Here is a 21,985-nt window from a genome sequence, read left to right as displayed (position 1 = left end):
TATGTCATGGCTGAGACCTATCTTACTTGTTGGTTGCTTTTGATGAAGTATCTCCGGAATGACCGCTCGTCTGGCTGAGCTGACTTCGAGGGTAGTTTGGTTGAGTTGTCCATAATCATAGCTGGGCCGAGCTGACCTTAAAGATGGTCGAATCATATTTTCCCATAACATCACTTATGTTCCCCAAATAAATCAAAGACTTCTAATGCATTTGTTTCAATTCCTCCCATGTACTCTTCAAATGGGATATTCAAATTCCAGTGTATTTCATTTATAAGCTATCAAACACACAACCAAATGTTTCATTTACAAGTTTCCAAATGAGCTCTAATTGTTAAAAATAATTTATTGAAGAAATAAAGTAATCTAGATATTATCTAGCTAGGAATGTAAGGGCATCTTTGGTTTTTAAATTTTTGGTGTAATTCAAAGTAAATAAGCTATTATTATTATTTTAGGATATTTATTGAAGAGAGAATTATGATACAAAAAATGAAAGTTATATATTAAAGTAAATAAACAGGTAAAAAAAATTATAATCATTACATTTTTATATTATAAAATTATTATTTTTTCGGTAATGCATATGTGAAACAAACAAGATCGTAAAATGTAATTATTATAATCAAATATATATAAATGATGTCGTCATACAATTATAAAGGTAAGTATTTATTATCCATTTTTAGTTAATTACTAGTGTAATTGAAAAACTAAACACCCATGGTTCATATACTGCGAGGTGGGTCCCAGCCTATGAACCTTCCTAATCATTTACACAGGGCCCCACGTACACTATCTTAAGCTTGAGCTAAAGGTCCAATCTCTCGATCGAGCATTGCAGAATTGGCATGCTTTTCTATGCACGTTGGGTCCATCGAAGACAAGGACTAGGACTCCAAGAGCAGATTGGCCCATTTCGAGCGGCGTATCATGCACTGGCACTGAGCGGGACAACACTGTACAGTAACCTTTGTCTTGCAGTTTGTACATGTCACTATTCAGTGATCTGAACCGTTGAAATGATCAACCCACTGTGTACAGTCCACGAACCATAATTCTTAAAGATGTAAAAATCTCATGTGTTTTAAGTAATCGGCAAGCAAAGCAAGGTTAAGATAGAAAGGACATCAAACGTTCACATTCAACCATTAAATGGCCAGATGTTTTACAGCGTAGATTTTTGGAGCATAGGCCGGCCACCGGACAGGCCATCGTACGACCGTTGGCTGAGCCATGGGGCCACTCACGCCGAGGGGGGGGCACCGTGATATTTATGAGAAATTCATTCCGCCATCCATTATTCTGGATCATGTTAGGATATGGGCCCAAAAGTGAGGTATATTCAAAACCTAAGTGAGTTGCACGACAGAAAACAGATAGGATTGAAGGTCAACATTTGCGGGGTCACAGGAGTTTTGGATCTGGCTAATATTTGTCTTTTCAGTTCATTATAATAGGAATGACCATACAAATGATATGGATGCCATATAAACATTAAGATAGGCCGCGGGGAGATTTCAATGTTAAACATTATCCTCACCCACATTTTCTTGTGATGCCCCCCCTTAAATTTTAGATCTATCTCATTTTTTAGCTCATGTACTTACATGGTCCAGCAAAATGGATGGACAAAATGGTTTTCTCACAGAATCTTCTTGAGCCCCATATAGCTTTATATTGTTGTCACAGGAATCCAAGTTTATAGAATATTGCACTGAGATCGGTGCTATGTTGACGTGACCAACTTATGTGGACCCATCATGATCATATGCGTTATATCCACATTGTCACCGATTTTGCCAACTTTTTAATGCGCGAGCCAAAAATTGAGGTAGATCCAAAGCTCAAGTGGACCACACCTTGGGAAGCACCAAGGGACAATGACAACCACAGTTGAAACCTTCCTAAGGCCCATCAAGATGGTTATTTTCTACTCAACCTATTCATAAGGTCACACATATGGAAGGGAGCGGATTAGGTGACCGGACTCACCCAAGACGGTGCAACCCTTAACATGGGGCTCACCTTGATGTATGTATTCTGTATTTATGCCATCCATCTATTTTTCTAGATCATTTTAGAGCATTATTAGGTGGACTATACCATAGGAAACAGTGGTTATTGACCATTAATGGGCCACAAAAGTTTTGCATTGAGTTAATATTTCTTTTTTTCATTTCATCTAGGCTTATGTGACCTTATCAACGGATTGGATGGCAAATAAACACTAAGAAAACATTAAAGTATGTTCAAAAATGTTTGTAATGGTACTGTTGTTTCCTATGGTATGGTCTACTTAATAATCATATCCGCTTCATTTTTGCTATAATGCCCTAAAATGATCCAGAAAAATAGATGCACCATGTGGATACAAAATGCATACATCAAGGTGGGCTTGACAATAAGGGTCACACCGTCTTAAGTGAGGCTGGGGTCTCACCTTATCCCCCTAAGGGAAAACACAAACATCATCTTGATCCAAAACTTTTGTAGCCCCAGAGAAGTTTTCAATGGTAAGTGTTCATTTCCCACTGTCTCATGTGATATGGTTCACTTGGGCTTTGGATTTGCCTCCTTTATCGACCTCATATTATACAATAAAATGATATAGAAAAATGGATATATATATACATCACGGTGAGGTCATAAAGCTTTGCCACATCAACACACTATCTGCCTCAGGGCTGTGTTCTATGCTACCCCATGTAAGTCCACCCGTGCATCGTATATGAGGCTAGCATGTATGGCTGCATGTAGAAAGAGATGCAGGTTTGCATAGCAAATGTCATGTGGCCATATACATAAAGGGAGAGGGAGGATTAAGTGTTATAGGATAACGTGTTAGTGAGTGTTGTCCTGACTCTAAAGCCCTCCTAATTGTACCCGTTGTATATCTAAGCTCTCTGTAAAACAATTTCAGCTCATTTTAGAACATGGTTCCAAAATTGAAATAGATCAAAATCTCAAGTAAACCATGCCATAGGAAACAACGGCCATTAAACACCTACCATTAGAAACTTCCTAAGACCCATATTTGCCATTCAACTGGTTGATAAGGTCATGCAGACCCAAAAGAAGGGAAAAGCAAATATCAGCTTGATTTAAAACTTTTGTAGTTCTCAAGAACTTTTTAGTTGTGGACATCCAATGACCACTAATTCATGTAGTGTGGCCCACTTGAGATTTGAATCTGATTCAAATATCTTTTTTACCATGCCTTAAAAAGAATTGGAAAAATTGACTAACAACTTGAATATACAACACACATAAAAGTTGCCCCACGATGAGAGCAAAACCGACTAATGTGTTACCTGGGATCAAACCTTTTCTCCTCTTTAATAAAGACTAAAGAATTAGTGAACCTAGAAATAATAAACAATAATAATAAACCTGCGACCAAATAAACGCTCAGTAATTGACTTTTCTAAGTGTGGACTGCATCCCACCTTAGATTGAGTCTGGGTTGACTCTCATTGAGAAGGCCACATTAGACCCATTTATTAAAAAATAGTTCTGGGTGTTGTCAGGGGTCAGTTCTGGTTGATTTGGGAGGTCTTGCCCGGGTCATGGTCAATAATTGGCTAGGTCCACTCCATGGTTTTAAATTGTTTGCTTGAAGCTCGAAATGATTCATCCCATCCGTCAATCCGAAATGCCCCCAAAATCATCCAGGTTGGAAGATCCTGACCCTTCAATCAGTGGCCTTCAGAAAAGGGCAACGGTCTAGAAAAAAAGATGCAAGATATTTAATCGCTGGGAACTTTCAATGGGTATGATTTCCACAGAATGCCAATCTACAGTGGGTCCCATCAGATTGACCCTCTGCATCACGGATGAGTGGTCTCGATTGTACGGGATCTGCGCATTAGGACACTGTTCACGTGCTCATACATAACAAGAGGACCCAACGATTCCACACGAAAGGTTTTCGTGCTTTTGCTAAGCGCACACGCGTGATAAACGCCATGCATGTGCCATCATGGTAGGATGGGTCCGTGATCAAATCCATCCATCAGAATGGAAAAACTATATTTATGCACCAGTCCAAGAATCAGGTTGATCCATTCATCAGGTGGGTCACAGTTAGCAAAATAAATATACGGCTCTGAAAAACTTGGCTGAAGTTTTCTAACCCATTCACCTGTTTCAAATATTGCGATCCACATACCGAGTGTACTAGATTTTTTAAAGATGTACAAGGTCGGACTAACCTGATGGATGGATTGGATCTCGTACGTACGTGCCATGCTGGCAAATGTGCAGCGTTTACATGAGCTTTATTCGACTCCCGTTTGCAGCTAGCAACGTCAAGGTTTTATAAGCTCCTAGCCCACACGCGTGTATAATGCAGGCAAGCTATTTGCCACCACATTTGCCAGCATGGCTCACGGTCATGAGATCCAAGCCAAAAACCAGGTGGGTCCCATATCTTAGCTACACTGGATAAAATTCAGTAGAGTCCACTCATCACTTGCCCCACAGTTTACAAAACAATTGGACGCTTGAAAAGACTAGGTTAGTTATTTCCAATGTATCTTCTTGTTTCTGACATCTTATCCCATTTGATTGATGGGTTATCCTATTTTTAAGGAATAAAAGATGGGTCCTATCTGATGGACGGATTGGATCCTCTCGACGTCTCGTGCTGGCATCTGTGCAGGCATGTATCAAGGAATCCTAATACGCGTGCGTGTGATAAAAGAACTTCCTCCGCAAGATAACAGTCCAGCCTCCATGCATGCATGCAATGGATCCCAAACGCATGTATAACATGGCCGTACAAGATGCATGTGCTACGCATCCATGCCATAGACATGCGAAGCATGTATGCATGGCTTTGAAGTTAACGGCTACGCACCGTTAGGAGAGAGAATGTAACGGCGATTTTCACAGAAATTGCTAAGGCGATTTGCGCAAGAAGAGATCCAGGCAGTGAATCGCGGCACGTGTAAGTACGTGGAACATGTGCATGAGATCTGGACGATAAATGTATTTTCTCTCTCTCTATGTAAAAATTCATACTAGTCTAAGTTTCTAGTGTTACACAACATATGTTGAATTTAGACCGTCCATGACTTGTAAACATCTTTTTCAACGTAGCAATGAGGCACGCCTTGTGAGTTGATTGGCTTGAGTTATGACCAGAGAATTCATGCATTTGGATCAACTTAATGATGTTACCATAATGATGTTACGGATATCTAACGCACGAGTTATATTGGCACATGTGGTGCGGTTCAACTTTTCAATCCATTCGCGCGAATCTCCTTAGCAATTTCGCGCTAGCATGATCGGATGGGGGCAGTGGCATGCCAGACCAGAATACTAGACACCTCCTGCTTTACGCAGAGCGTGTAACACCCAGCCTCTTTGGGGCCCACCATGTTGCATATGAAAAATCAACTCCGTCCATCAGGTGAATTCCACTATGCTAGGCCCTGGGACAAAAAATATTCCAGTTTCACAAGTCAGGTGGACCGTAGAACAAGGAACAATGGATGTGGAATGCCAACTAACGGTTTATCCGTGGGTCGCCATTGTGTGTATCTTTCATCAAATCCGTTTATCAGGCGTGAATCAACCAGGAATATACTAAATTCAAACTGATTGAAAACTCAACGGGCCATACGTTCGAACTTGAGGAGGGTTTAGGTGCAGTTATACATTTCTTCCATTTGTGTGGCAAATATGGGGATTTTGTTGGTCTTATCTTCTGTAGGTACGGTGAAAAGAAAGGCATTATCACCTGATGGACGGAGTGGATTTTACATACGCACAGCACGGTAGGTCCAAGGAGCTTGGGTGCTACCCATCCGTACAACAGGTGCTGTGGTCCTGTGGACGATTAAGGTCCTGTCGGGGAGGCGCGAGGAAAATTTTCAGAACAATAGTCTCACATGTGTGTCAGATCCGGGCCGGTCATCATTGGACTCAGCCTGGCATCTGGCATCTGCTGTGGCCCAACAAATTTGCTAGCCTGGTGCTCAGGTTGGCCACAGTTGCACAACGAATTTGGACGGTGGTCAATTTGTGATGATCATCTATTTGCCATGAGCATTGGAGTGGATTGGTTGCGCCCCGCCCAAGACCGTGCCGCCCTTATTGTGGGGCCCACTTTTAATTATGTATTATATATCCACACCGTCCATCCGTTTTTCCAGATCATTTTATGGCATGAGCCCAAAAATGAAGCTGATCAAATTCTCAGGTGGACCATACTATTAGAAACGGTGGTGATTGACCGTTAATGGGCCAAAAAGGTCTTGGATCAAGCTAATATTTGTTGTTGTTTTTTTTCCTTCATCCAGTAGGTTTATGTGACCTTATCAACAGGTTGGATGGAAAATAAACATTACCGAAACATTACAGTAGACCCTAGGAAATTTTTAACGCAGGGCATTCAATCACCACTGTTTCCTGTAGTACGGTCCACCTGAGATTTGGATCTTATTCATTTTTGGGCTAATTTGTTGAAATAATCTGGCAAAACGGATGTACGGAATGAATATAGAATACATGCATCAAGGAGGACCCCACGGTAAGGGACGCACCGTGTTGGGTGAGGCGGGGGCTGCAACTAATCCGCTACTCATAAGCATGTGGACCACCGCAGCCGACCTGGTTTTGCGGCTAAAGTCTGAGATCCTACAGTCTCCCTAGATTGACATTTGACAGCCACTGACGATACATACTCCCACGTGTGGTTTTGCACTACGATCCCACTATATGAACAGTAATGTGTCCCTACCAAGTGCAATGTAGAGCGAGCGCTGCGGTCCGACTGGATGGACGGTCCGTATTATATATCCCTTACACGTGTTCCGGCAGCCCACCGCTGTCCTGAATATTTCACATCAGGGTGTTCTCATTCGACTACATTCCGGATCATGCTGATGGTTATGAGTGGGCCCAGTCGTTTCTAACTAACTTTCACGGGATTTTGCTAGCAACACTCGCGAGCGATGCTAGAAGAGGGTAGCGTACAATCTGTTACCATCCTCACTATGCACACGCCACAATCATCTTGGCTGATCGGAACCATTGATCTGGCGGGCCACATATGCATGAACCATATGCAATCCTCATCCATCCAATTTCGGCCAATGAATGCAGATCACTGCTCCAATCTACTAGCAAACCCTTGATGCACCAAAAATGGCCGAATAACACCCGTGCTTATTACCCATGATGATAGCGCCTACCAGCATCTCTTTTCAGCATTAGTGGCCTGGTGCACCCGGGAATGCAAGTGAAGCCCATGGTTCGCAATCCACACCATTGTTTTGATGGCCCCCATACGGATTTGGCATGCTACAAAGGCATCCCATATTGCAAGATCTTAAACATTCAACGGGTGGACTACAATTACACAGTTTCAAAAGACGGTTTCCAAAAAGAGGCGGGCATTTCGATCCCAATGATTTTGCCGGCATCAAGGATGGACGAGACGGTTGGACAGCCAGATCAATGGTCTTGATCACCGAACCATGGGCCACACTTGTATGGGAGGGTGCACTGGGGCAGCATTACTCATCCAGATACAATTGCTCTGCTAGCAAACCCCACAACTCTTCAGAGGGAACATGATATGAGACCTCTGACCTCTACTCCACATTAGTGTGATTTGGATCTCTTACCTGGTGACACAGATTCTATCCCAAAAAATGGCACATATCAGATGATCATGACCGTCCGTTCGATCATTCTCCTGATGGAGGCAGAAAACATATTGAGCACAAGGAATGCAATCTCTGTCCAGAACATGTGAAGAACAAGCGCGCAACTGCTGATTGGTCCACCAAAGCTAGGGTGAAGTTTCATTCAGAAAAATACACCTGGAAGCCGTTGCTACGCATAGGTGAGGCAAACAGGAGGCATATGGGTTTTGTTTCCATATCACCCAGATATCATCACTCACTGAGCAAATATCCACATCCATGCCTACGGATTGGAAGAATATAATCATCTAACAAATGCTGTTTTTCAGGGGTTATCTCCTAGATTCTGGCTTACCAAGTGCGTGTCAGGATCATGCTGAAATGAAATGAGAGGGCCCACCAAACAGGTCAATCTACCTCAACAAAACAGAAGCCAAGCTGCCAATCCCACACAAGATGGCCCACCCATGTGGCCGATGTGAATAACAAATGGGTGTAAAACACAGACAGTTGAATTATTCATTGCTTGTCTTGAGCACTGAAGTCACATATGCATACCATTCTATGTTACAGCAGCAGCAGCAGCTAGCAATGACCATTACAATAGAGTTTCTGCAGCAGCTCTGGTGCAAGACCTACGCCACCATATCTGAAAGGCCCTGCTCAGGTTAGGACACTCGGTGCCACACCCAGAGAAACAACCAAACCATTCAAGGAACATGCTCTGTTGCTGCCTCAATGGAAGCGTAAGCAGTGCCTGCCCCATGGCTTCCTCCAACTCCCTCACGTCGAGCCCCTTTGTGCACCTCTGCAGCCACCCAAAGTCTGTCAGCATGGGCCCAAACCATGCCCTTAGGACACCATACCTTTCCTCCCCTCGGCACTGCAGCTTCCCTCTACCCAAAGCAATGAACACATGCGCTGATATACGGCTTAGCTCATATCTGACCATGGGTGATGCCTTTTCATGCATTCTAAGCAATTCTCTTTGATTTGCCCACATAACCACAAACTCTTCTGCCATTTGCCTGTCAATGAGAATCTCTAGTAGCCAGTTGAGGTTGTCAACTTGCTCTGAAATCTGTCCGATCCAAGGCCTCGTTTTTTCTTTTGCTGTAGCCCGGTCTTTGGGAGCTGGGTCTGAGGCTTCTTTGAAACAATTCTCGAGCAAATGAAGGCAGCCATTGCAAATCCTGTACAAATCCTCCTTGTTAATGCCTGCAGGGTCCTTCTGATAGACAGAGCTCGCAGACAGAAGGCCCTTGACGAGGGACTTCAGCTCCCTTCTTGCATTGGTGTCAGTCCCCCTAGTGATAGACTGAACAAGATGGATGGCGAGAGGTTGACATATTGGGTGTTGCATATGTAGCCTTGCTAACACATCTCGAGCTGCTGCTTCATCAAATGCACACCTCAAAAACAGGCTTTTCAGCTTCTCCTCTTCATTCTCACACCATGGAACAGCCTCAAGGTAGTTCAGACAGGATGTGATGCCTATGTCAAACATGATGATTGATGAAACCTAAAGGTTAAAAAAAAAAGTGTCAGTCTCAACTCTCAAGACTGAGATCTCTAATGCAAAAAAGACAAGCGAACTTGGTACAGGACCAGCAAAACTACTGAAGAAGAAAAAGAGCAATTTTGTTATGTGAATCTCCAGACAATTATAGCATGTGCGAGAATGTTAGTTTGATAGATCTGCCATGCAAGTTTCCCATTGAGAAGTCATAAGAATAAAAATCCCAACCAAGGCATTCCGTAATAGTAACGGTGGCCATAACGGTCACCACTGATACCTTTACGATACGGGTTGTAATGGCTATAGTTGAAAAAAAAACCCCGAAGAACCTATATCGGCCCCACTCTAACGGCCTTTACAGGTCATTTTTTCCAGAACGGCCGTTACAACATTTACGATCCTGTAACTTGTAACGGTTGCCACCGTTACCTTTACGTAACGGCCTTTACGGCACACCATGATCCCAACAAATTCTTTTATAAAAAGACCTCCTGATTTTGCCCGAGACAGCAACAGAAATTTAGGCCTGAATCAATCAGTGCCATCTGCTTCAGAATCTTTAAAAACATCACTTTAAGTATTCATTTGAAGCAAAGCAATTAACTGATTGATCTGTATTTCAAAATTCGCGCATTCTCTTCCCATCTCCCATTTAACAACTAGCAGATCTTTTGGATCTCACAACACCAAGGAATCACATTTCCCTTATGCGAACTATTTTTGCTGATGCTTATAAATTATCCATCGGATTAACATCTAAGTATGTTAAATTCGCGCATTCTCTTCCCATCTCCCATTTAACAACTAGCAGATCTTTTGGATCTCACAACACCAAGGAATCACATTTCCCTTATGCGAACTATTTTTGCTGATGCTTATAAATTATCCATCGGATTAACATCTAAGTATGTTTGTCCATCAATATAAAATTCATAAGCAATTGAAGCAAATGCAGGAGAAGAACACCTCATTAAATAAATAGCGATGAGTGAAAGTAGAATACGAAACATAATCGAAAAATCCCCTCATTCTAAATTAGATATCCAAAATGCATCCTTTCATAAATCATCAGACCAGCTGAAGGGTGCTTCCACAAGAGATCCGTTTCTTCATACCCTCACAAAACCACACTTTATTTATATAATTGTCTACTTATTTTTGCTTTGGTAACTACTGTTTTTTTAAAAAAAAATAAAATCAGAAGAACACAAACTAGATGAATCTAATAGGAACGATGTCCCACTACGAAAAAGTGAATCCCTTCCAACACCTTGGCTAAAGATGTTGACAGTATCATCTGCCTCTCCAAGATCAGGCTGAATAAAATATTTCGCCGAAAGGATGGAACACAATTGTCATGCTTCAAAGCAAGCATTAGATGCTCAATAGGTAACACTACTCAGAATTCTAACAAGAAGCCTGACAGAAAATGATTCAGCCCTTCCCAAAGGGCCTAAGGCTTCTGGTTGAATCTCCCCACAAAATCAAACTAGGAAAAACCAAACTTATATTTTCATCTCTCCAAAATTCAACATGATTTGAATTGGATCGGTGGCTTTTCTGAAGGTTAATGTAATGTGAACTGCTAGAAGCATCTCTTATGCATCCACTCCTGAGTGAGGGAGGGAGGGGCATCTCCCATGTATCCAGTGTTGAAGGAAGGAGGGAGGGAAACTACATATCACCCTAAATTATACCCTCACCCAGAAATATCTAAAGCTGCACAAGCACAATTTGGAGTCATAACTCTCTCACAGCTACTCTGTGGGGCAACTTGGAGGGACAATTATCAAAAGATCTAGGAGAAGTATACACCCAAAGAGTACTTGTGGAAACTTGTTTTTATTGTTGTGCCCTTTTGGAGTGTAGTAGTAAGGCATGAGGTGAGTGGCAGAAGATTCTGCTGCAACGGTGGGTAAGCATCTGCTTCAAATATTTGTATAAATGGATACAAAGCAGGAGCACAGGCAAGTGTTTGAAATGGGAGCGGACATTGAAAAGAGAACATAGGAGGACCATTCTATACACTTCATTTTGTAAAGTAATAAAGAACAGGAAACCTTTCAGAAGGTTTTAGCATGGTTAGAACATTCATAGAAGTGATCTATTTTCTATAAAATATTGATGTGATGTCAATACAACAGTACTACGTCACTACTTTTGTTCCCAAGCCTATGCAACAAACCAAAGCTAGCAATTGTTGCCAGGTGACCAGCACTAAGATCCTGCCAGCCTACATTTCATCTCATGATAAATCATTGTAGATGCTGCAAAACTTCTAGGTCATTTTGGTGAGGGATACATTCTAGTTGCGCCTTCAAAGAGACCTACAGTGAACAAATACAATGGTGTGTTCTCAGTCTATGTTGTTTATGTATCAAAAGACAGTGGTCCTTCATCCACCATCCGTATGCATTTGTTGGCTGCATTTTGGTGTACCATGTCAGTCACCACTGAAACTGATATGGTGATACATATTGTCCGGTTGGGGTATCGGCCAGTAAGGAAAATATGCCCAATCTGGGATCCACACAGTCCAAATCTTTGAAGCAAATGGGTGGAGCATAATCCAAAAAACTTACAATACATCCCCCTCGAATTTGGACCATTCACTATTTTAATTTTAACTATTCACTTGGTTGGAAACTGGAATCAATCAGATGGTTAGGATATCTTGATCACCATGATTTTAGAGATATGCTCCATCCTCAATGAGTCCCACAATCTGGATGGTCAGAATGGAGGTATGTGAGTGCTACCTGTGAGGTGGATAAGTCACCACTAGAGGTGGGCACAGGACGACCTGATCCAGCTAACTCGACTCATCTGACTCGGGTCCGATCCAACTCGACCTGAACCGAATGGGTGAGTCAGTCCAAACCGAGCAAGCTTCGCCCAATCCGAACTCAAACTGAGTCGAGTTCGAGTTACCCAGTAATTCAATCCGACTCGACTCGATCCGAAACCCGACTCCACCCAACTTTCTAACCCTACCCCGACCCGATCCCATCCTCTTTCCCTGCCTCCCTCATCCTCCTCCTCTTCCAAGCCAGGCAACCACCCACCACGATCACCCTCCTCCTCCTCTCTCTCCTCTCCACTCCCTCCCTCCCTCCCTCCTCTCTCTCTTAATCCGACTCGGTGCCAACTTGACCCAACTCGATACTTCTAAGCGGATCGAACTCGGTATGGATCAGTCTCTCCCCCCTCTTCCTCTTCCTCTTCCAAGCCCGACAACCACCCACCACCATCACCCTCCTCCTCCTCTCTCTCCTCTCCACTCCCTCCCTCCCTCATCTCTCAATTTGACTCGGTTCGGATCAGTCAAGGCCAAACCGAACTCGGATCGAGTCAGGCATGCTGGACTTGGTATCGAGTCGGATCGAGTTCGGGTCAAGCCTATTTCAAAACTAGATCGAGTCGAGTCAGCGCTAACTCGGTCTGACTCGACTCGATGCCCAGCTCTAGTCACCGCCATTGTCGAATTGCTGGTAAGCTTACAAGTTGCAATGTCAACCCAAAGAATTGATAGGCACTTTCATCCTCTAATGATACTTGTGGGTAGAAATTGCTCCAAAATACCTTAAAAAAAACATGGCAAAACTGCAGCCCATGCACATGCCACCATGTGTGCCATCATGGCACATGGGTATAGATCCAATTCACCATGGGGGGCCCACTGTGAAGGTGCATTTGCATAAAAATCAGGCCAGTTGACTTGTAAGGTTGGACTCTCATTATCATCTGATCAACCATCAAGATCACAGATGAATGGGGCCCACATACACTAAAAATAAAAATAACCTCTGCTTGTGGAACATTGTGTGTAGGGGTGTACATCGGGCCGAACCGAGTCGAACTGGGCTCAACACGGCTCGGCCCGGTCACCAGCCAAACCAGCCCGAACCCGGCCCAGTCAACAATCGGGCAAGTTCGGGCCAGTTTCGGACCCACGATTTGGACGACCTTGATTTTTTGACTCTGTTCCATCTACTCCAGATGAAAGGGTGGGGATAATCATTTCCACTGTTGAAACCTTCTTAGACCCTACAGTGATGTTTATTTTTCATTAAAACTTCTCACGAGGTCACGTAAACATGGATGAAGGTAAAATATATATATATATATATATATATATATATATATATATATATATATATATATATATATATATAGGCCGAGTCGGGCCGAACTGGAACCTATCCGAACTCAGTTTCGGGCCGAAGAAAATGGTCGTCCCGACCCGAACTCAGTTCCGAGTCGGGCCGAGTCGAGCGAGTTAATCGGGCTAGCCCGGTTCGTGTACATCCCTAATCGTGTGTTTGGGACAAGTCATACAGGGGAGACTCAGCCTGTATTGCTCCAACTTGTCCTAGTCAGACAAAGTCAGCCACGATGGAACCGATATCCAAGACTGAAATCAGCATTTATTGGGCAATACGTACTGGTTTAGGACATTACTTTAAACCATGATTCAAATGGTACAATCTACATTACATGAATGATGAATTTTAGCCGGTTCCATCTAAATCTATATCAACTAGAATTTAAAGACTTGGACTAGTCAACTTGATTTCAGCGGCCACCAATGCAAGTCACACATAACAAGCGATGGATCATAGCAACATGAAAGCCGCATGCAAAACTGTGCTAAGTTGTAACAAAATCTCCTATAGCTCCTATGAATTCAACAATGTAAGGATTCCGTTTATGTATGTTGACATCCTACTTTGCTCACAAAGTGATAGCCAGTCTAAAATCTACTTATTTTTTTGAAAGTTAACACTACCAGGGATTGAACCCTGGATCACTCACACACACGGCACTGGTTCTACCAGCTCATCTAACAAGCAGGAGACTCTAAAATCTATTTATCATCCAACATTTATCTAAATTGCATCATTCTGATCAAGATATACTGAGGTTTATACATTAAAAAAAATAAAATCGAACCTAATGCTTTTGATGAAATAAGAAAGGACTTACATAAATGAAATCCAAGCACCATGATGCAATCATGCCACATCCCACAAATACATGTTCCACACGTGTGCACAACAAAAGGCCAAACTTACATTTTTAGCTTGTTTCCCATTTCGTTTTTTTTTTTTTTTTTCAATATTTCTTTGTTAATAAAATATCTCTATGCTAGGAAATAGGTATTATTAGATTTTCATGTTCAAGGACTTTCTTATTCTAGAGATCTTGTCTAGCAAGGACTCCTACTTTTAGATTTCTTAGATTATGCCAGATATTTTCTCAAGGAGGAAACCTTGTAGACACTAATTATAAATAGTGCATAGGTCCTATGAAATAAGACCATTGAATGATATTTTCTTTTATCAAGTTCTCTTGTTTCTCTACAGTAGTGTGTTAAGGGGGTGAGTGGTGATCTCCAGTATAAGACTAGAGGAGTGTTGAGCTCACTCACGGTCATTGTATCTTTTCTCTTGTGCGATTCAATCTTTCAATCCGGTATCCTGAAGTTCATTGCAATTAGTTTCTCCCTTGATCTTGTTGCATTACACCAGCAACACTCTAAAAACCAATCAAACCAAGAAGAATGGAGTTACAAAACCCTCACCTCGAGTATATCAATCGAGCGGGACACTCCTGCTTTCATAAGCCTCCTCATCACATCCTTCTCATACATCAGCTCGATCGTCTCACGGAATGCCTCCAAATTGCCAACATCTGTCACCTCAATCAAACACCAACCTCCCTCACCACCACCCCGCCTCCTTGACTCCACAATCTTTGCCGCAAACAACAGGCTCTTCGATGCCAACACCTCCGAATCCATTTCCAAGCTCAACCTTCTCCCATCCTTCCCCTTCAAATCCAACCTCAAATCGAAGCCGCTAGCTGCCATCATCGTCGTATCCACCGCCAAAGATCTCTCCCTCGACGGAGTAGATTCCCGCGGCGGCAACGGAGGCGCGGGTTCGGGTTCGGGTTCGGGTTCAGGCGCCGTTTCCGGGAGGGGATCGAGCGGTGCATCAGAGTCGATCGGGGAGACGCGGCCCGGTGAGAGAATGCGCCGGGGGTCAATGCGAGAACCGAACCCTAGCCCTAACCTGCTGTTGCTGCTGCTGCTGATGGGAGAATTAGGGAAGGAATTGGAGATGGTTTTGGAGGTTTCAGATTTGGGGGGTTTCAACGGAGGGGAGCGAATCTCCGGGCTCTGAGGAGCTGTGAAGGGGCAGCACCAGGTCCGCCCGAACCCTAGATTTTTCCGGCGGGAAACGGACGTACTGTCGCCGGGATCTGCCATGGATGTGATTTTTCTTGTTTGGGGACGATTTTATGGGATAAAGATTTGGGAATATGAAGGTTTCCGTGATGACATTGGAGTGAACGGAAGAAAGGGTTTTTTGGAATTTTGGGTAGGTGTTTTGGATTTTTCGTTTCTGGTTCGTTTGATTTCCGATGGGTGGAGATATAGAGAGCAAGAAAGCGCTAAGTTATAGAGAGAGGGAGGTGTTGCTTTCTGTTTTCTAGTCTCAGTAGTGAGATGGGAGTTACGGGAGCGGATCGATAAATGCTGATGCGATTGGAAGCGGATTGCGTACTAACACATCCACGGGGCTCTGTGGGGCCCACCGAGATGTTTGGGTTTTATCCACGCCGTTCATCTATTTTTCAGATCCAAAAATGAGGCAGATTAAGAGCTCAAGTGGACCACACCAAAGAAAGCAGCGGTGATAATGGCACCCACCGTTGAAACCTTCATCCAACGTGTACATAAGGTCGTGTAGGCCTGGATAAGGGAAAAACACTGATATCAGCTCGATCCAAAACTTCTGCGGCACCCAAGTTTTAGTGATGGCCGTTCATTCTCCATTGTGTGGTCAACTTGAGCCTTACATCTGACTCTTTTTGGTCTGTAGCCTAAAATGTTATGGAAAAATGGATGAACGGCGTGGATAAAACCCATACATCACGGTAGGCCCTACAGAGCCCTTCCTGCCGTCCTCGCTGGACAGGACGCGATACGCTTCCTATGCGATTCGCATTGGGAAGAGATTGAAGTGGCAATTCGTGGCACACGTGTTTGCGAGCTTCTCCGTTCGCCATGTGGGGCCGCAACGGAGATTATAACTTGCTTAAAATGCCAAGTATTTTCAGGATCATAGTGGGCCGGACATGCTCGTTTCCTTTTTCTTTTTTCTTTTTAATACAGGTCGTTGAAATTTCTTTTACGGGAACAATTCGCATGTGGACCATATGTTAAGCCGCGTGGGTCCCACTGTGACGTATGGATTTCATCCAATCCGTCCATTAGATCCGCCCCATTATTTTACATGTGTGGGTTTAAGATCATCCAGATTTATAACTTATGCTGGCCACACAAAAAGGGAAAAGTTTACATTGGGAAGGGGGCAACCACTTAGAACTTTCAGATGGAATGTGAGGCCCACCGTGTTGTGTACACCTCATCTAACGCAGTCATCACGTGCAACCTGCCGGGATTAAGGGGTACAAGGAAGTTCAAAACGTTCCTACTTCATGTCGGCTACAACAAGTAAATATATTGTCTGGCTGGCACGATTGTACATTGGTTCTGTGGTGTCTCCCACCAGAGCTTTTGATAGAAGTGATTGTTGGGATATACAGTTTACATGAGGATTCTCATTCGATTAATGGTTTAGATTATACATACACTTCATGTGTGGGCTCCACGCAGCTTGAATGTATGGTAATTACCCCGCCTTCAACCATGTGACCATTCCCCTACTGTAACAGTCCTTTTTTGTCGTATTGCTGTCGAGCTGACTGATTTTGAGGATAGGCTTGCCGATAGTGTGGCCCACTTGATGAATGGTAGGGATCTTTTACATTTGTGCCACGTTTGCACATGAGCTGCGGTTTGCCCCTTGGATCTATCATCGCGTGATGCCCGCGCCCTGGAACTTCTGTCGTGGATTTATTTTTGCTCGTGAAAATTCTACCATGCGCTGCTGTAGGAAAACGGGATGACCGACCCCCGCTTTATGACGACTGGGTACATGAGCCGCGTGGACAGCCCCCGTACACGAAGACGGCTGCCGTTGGATTGCCGGAGGGACTCCCACCACAGGTGGGCCACACGGCTCATGTTCTGAGTCCGTCCGATAACCAGGCGGGCCACAGCTGTAATGTTTTAATTTTGACTGGTAACTGAATCGTTTTTGTCGTCCATTTTCTTGTAAGTGTACATATCAACTTGTCCTTTGTGCGGGCGGCTTAGGGGATCCTTTACTATGGGGTCCACCGTGATGTACGTGTCTTATGTCCATGCCGTCCATCCGTTTTTCCAGCGTACTTTAAGGACATGAAGCCAAAAATGTAGCAGATCCAAACCTCAAGTCGACCACACCACATGAAACAGTGGTGATTGAACTCCCACCATTAAAAACTGCTTAGGAGGCTACATTGGATCAAGCTTATCTTTGTGTGGTCCCTTCATCCACGACTTTGTGACCTTATCAACAGGTTGGATAGCAAATAAACATTCCGGTGGCCTCTAATAAGTTTTTAATGGTGGCATTCAATCACGAATGGTGTGGTCCACATGAGATTTACATCTGCTTCATTTTTTCGATCATGTCCTCAAGTGAGCCATCAAAACAGATGAACGGCATGGATATAAGGCACATACATCACAGTTGCCCCGTAGCCAGGATCCACCAAAGCCGCCTCCCTTCTTTGGCGGGACAATGAATAGCGATCGGGTCTACCCGATGCACAAACGATATGCAGCCTTTATCCATGCTTAGATATTAAAACTGTCTGATCAATGAACGGTGTTAATCTCAGCCTTTTATTTGAACAGCTAAATGCCTTGTTTGAACCGTCTGATGGAAGGCCCACTGATCGAGTAGTCACTGAAACTGCATTGCGTGGCCTGTAGACAGGACCCGGTGGTTGGTCAATTGAACGGTTGAGATCATCGCGAGGCACATATTGTACGGCCCTCGCGAGTACGTTCCGTTTGCCCTTTATTCTTTACTTGGAGTTGCAGGTTTGTGGGGTCTGGAGATTGGAAAAAGCGATAGGAAAATCACGTGGCACTTTAATGTGGGCCTTGAAACTGGAATGAATGTCGTGATTTGGTGCGTTCACCTTCACCGCACCATCCAGTGCGAATATACGATGACTACCGTTCACCACCATTATGACTCTTCCACCATATACATCGCATGCATGCCCAATCCTTGAATGTAGAAACGTGGGGACCACTGTGGATGGAGTATAAGAGGAAGATCATAATGAACGGCAATCATGACCGTCCAATTGGGAGATTATCAAATGGAAGACTGAGATATTATTTTGTACGGTTTGGATTTGACTGGTGAAATCGGGTCTATATGATTGTCTTGTTATGGGATTTTGGGTTTAAGCTCAATCTACAATGTGGTCTATGATTTGAACGGTTCGGATTTCTGTACACATATTTCAGGAGTATGTGGGATCAGGATGAATTACTGCCATAAATCATCACCGCAGCTTGGCCTAACCTCATACGCAATCGAGAGATGATTGAGGTAGACCATCCCTGCCACACCTACCATGGAACCTACTATCACACCTTAAAGTGGCTGAGGAACGTTGGTCATGATGGTGCATACAGTGGGCCCTACCATTGATTTTATGCAGTTCAAGAGCCATGCTAATCACACGATCTCAGCCATTCAAGATGTGACCTATGATGGATGGTAAAAAAAAAAATAGATGTGAAAAAGTAGAAGATGAAGAACCATAAAAGTAGTATTCTTTGATTCTTTTAGAAGCAATGCTCAATATAGTTCTAACTTCCACCACTCGGTGACCTGAATTAGAACTCAGCCGAGTCAGCTCACTTTCGGCTATGTTTTAGGCCGAGTTTATCCATAAACTTTGATTTTATAAGATAAGAATATAAAACAGGCTGCCATGCATCGTGTTTATTTTAGCAGCTGTATTTTTAAATATTCATAACTAAAATATGAGAAATGCCAATTAGTTGGCATGTGGGGCCCACCATGGTATTTGTATGACATCTCCCTCATCCAACAAGGTTGTCATATCACGAAAATGAGATGTCCTGAAAATCCAGTCAGTCTAACCATGAAAATGAGAGTTCTTCCGTGGTTGTTCATGATTTTCTATGGTGTGTCCCACCTAATAGTTGTTTCGACCTAATTTTTTAGGGCATTTATTTTCAAGATGAGACAACTTTATTGGACGGGTGAAATATCAAAAACACCACGACAAGCCCCATATGCCTACTAATTGGACATACAATTAATTGTGAATGAGCAACTCTTAAATATTTCTAACTACTTTAAATATTATTAATTTAATTATTAAATACTGAGTGGAGCAAAGACTCTTAGACCTGGTCTTCGTCAATTTGACTCAACGTCTAGTCGAGTCAAAGATCTAGTTTTTAAACTATCATGTCTAGGATTGACTAATTGACATGATTATATCAAATAGTAGAGAAATTATTATATCCACCACAGGCCCCGCAATGTCTGTACATTATAAGGTGATGCATGCGTATGGATGCTAACTGCTCCACTCAACATCAAAAGTACAGTGATACATGTAATGTGGAAAACAAATCAATCATGTGCAGTGTCTGGTTGTCCATTTATTAAGAAATGTATGTAGCCACCGAGAAATGTGTATAAGCACTGTTTCATGGTTCATTCGATTATGGCGCTATCCAATAATCATAAGTCTTGCTATAGAGCTGAATTTCATCAAAACTATTTAAAAAGAAATGAACAGGTGATGCATACCAATCATATCGTATGGTCGAATCCAATATGAATGTTACCAGGATAATCTTGGTGTAAAGGTTGAATATGTGGAAATAGATTGTGAAATTGAAAATAAAAATAAAAATGGAAGTATGCATGAGTATGGAGATCATGTAATTGAATTGAAATTGCATATCTAATTTAATGCAATTGCTGAGATGTTCCGCCCCTTATACCTTTAGAGAAGTAAATGTAGGAAGGCTCCACACATCTATAAAGTTTCCGAGTCCATCCTGATAATATGCATGTATCACAATTCAAGCACAGCAACTCTAACACAAATTTGAGATTTATCACAACTCTGATGTAATTAATCAAGACGTCTGATCATAATATCCAACCCTTAGGTATATCTAAACCATTAATTAATTAGACCCATCTTATAAAAATCCTACAAAACGATCATGGTGAGCCAGTTTCGCAGAATAGGGGTCAAAATGCCTGTTACAAAAAAGTATGAACAATTCATATCTAGGATACAATTTGTTAGGAAATATATCTTCGCATCCGATCAGCCATGATGGTTTTTTTGTTAACAAGAAATGAAAGAGAAAGAAGCTTAGAACATGATCATGTTTGATGACAGAAGTATAGGTATTGGTGTACTCTTGTATTGGTGGAATCATCTTTCTAATGTGGAAATGAAATTGCATTCCTCAGTTTTAAGTATAGAATTCATTTTCATTTCAATGGTTTTCTTTGAAAAAGGATGGTCTTCATTTTGTATAAGAAAACCATAAAAAAATTGGAAATTTCACATCTTTTGAGAAACAGCTTGTTTTGTCAGATTCTTTTCCAGAAATTTCTATTTCCCACAGATTTCCTCAGATGCTATGTTTTCCCCTTCAAATTTACCTTTTGAACAACACCAATCCAAAACGGCAAACTCGAGTATGAACGCGGTTGGCTCCCTCTACAGAGATAAGTAAGCAGTTTCTGTTCTATTAAAATTTTGTGCTCTTGTCTCTGCGAATGTAAGACATTTTATTTAAAGATTCAAAGAGATTTTGGAAGCTAATGAAATGGATATTTGTGCTCCGACAACCAATCTAGTTAGGAATTAAAATGCCCACGAGTAGTAAATGTGTCTTCCACACAGTGATTCAATCCCTATCCTCTTTCTTGCTAGAAGAAGATCTTGATGTATTGCTTACACATGAATTCCTTAATGCGATTCTGTTATTGAATTTGCTTCCACCCACCCATCAATTAATGAATTAAAACCATCATTCTCAGTAGTTACATCAGTGAGTGCATATACTATGATTTGGTAGGAATTGTTATGACTCTTTGGGCATTTGAATTATTGTGTGGTCCCAAGTGGTCCCGGAACTGTTGAATGGGAGTAGCCCACTTTAAATAAGTTTCCCATATTTACAGCTAGATGTATCAAAATCTATTACAGTGGCCTAATCCGCTTCTTTACAAAGCATGGTCTAAGTGCGTCTAAGTACAGCTTGCAAGTGTGTCTACGTTCATAAATACCATGTAAATATCACATAATTATCTCTTACTCATGTGATTAATGAATCCGGATCCTCTGCTTGCCACAAGGAGGAAAATCCTGCTTGTTGCAATCTAATTGGTCCACATCATCGTTGATGTTATCAGCACTACCACTTTAAATGCAGTGTGTGATGATGTGGTCCAATTAGATTGCAATAAGCTGGATTTTCCTGTTTGTGGCAAGCAGAGGATTCATATTCATAATTAATATTTTTATATTGGAAAACGGTCCAAAAAAGACTAATTTAAATTGTCTTCACTGTGATGTATGTGATGTATCCACATCATCCATCCATTTTACTGGAACATTTTAGGGCATGCGTCCAAAAATAAAACAAATCCAAAACTCAAGTATAATAGGAAACGATGACAACAAAATGTCTAATGTTAAAAAGGACTCGAAAGATTATTTATTTGTCATCTAACCTATTTATAAGGTCACATGGATATGGATAAGGAGAAAACAGAAATATCGTCTTGATTCAAAACTTCTAAGCTCCTAATAAGTT

General features: G+C 42.3%; 1 protein-coding gene across 1 annotated transcript; it reads right to left on the bottom strand.

Annotated features, from left to right (window-relative positions):
• Positions 1-8,048: 8,048 nt before the first annotated feature.
• LOC131236531 (BTB/POZ domain-containing protein At2g13690) lies at positions 8,049-15,710 on the bottom strand. The gene is made up of 2 exons (XM_058233768.1): positions 14,765-15,710; positions 8,049-9,183 (listed from the first exon to the last, which is right to left on the bottom strand). The coding sequence occupies exons 1-2, from the start codon at positions 15,452-15,454 to the stop codon at positions 8,260-8,262; spliced, it is 1,614 nt and encodes a 537-aa protein (XP_058089751.1). The 5' UTR covers positions 15,455-15,710; the 3' UTR covers positions 8,049-8,259.
• Positions 15,711-21,985: the final 6,275 nt, after the last annotated feature.

The sequence above is a fragment of the Magnolia sinica genome, chromosome 2, assembly GCF_029962835.1.
Source record: "Magnolia sinica isolate HGM2019 chromosome 2, MsV1, whole genome shotgun sequence".
NCBI lineage: Eukaryota > Viridiplantae > Streptophyta > Magnoliopsida > Magnoliales > Magnoliaceae > Magnolia > Magnolia sinica.
This window is presented reverse-complemented; position numbering and strand designations above follow the sequence as displayed.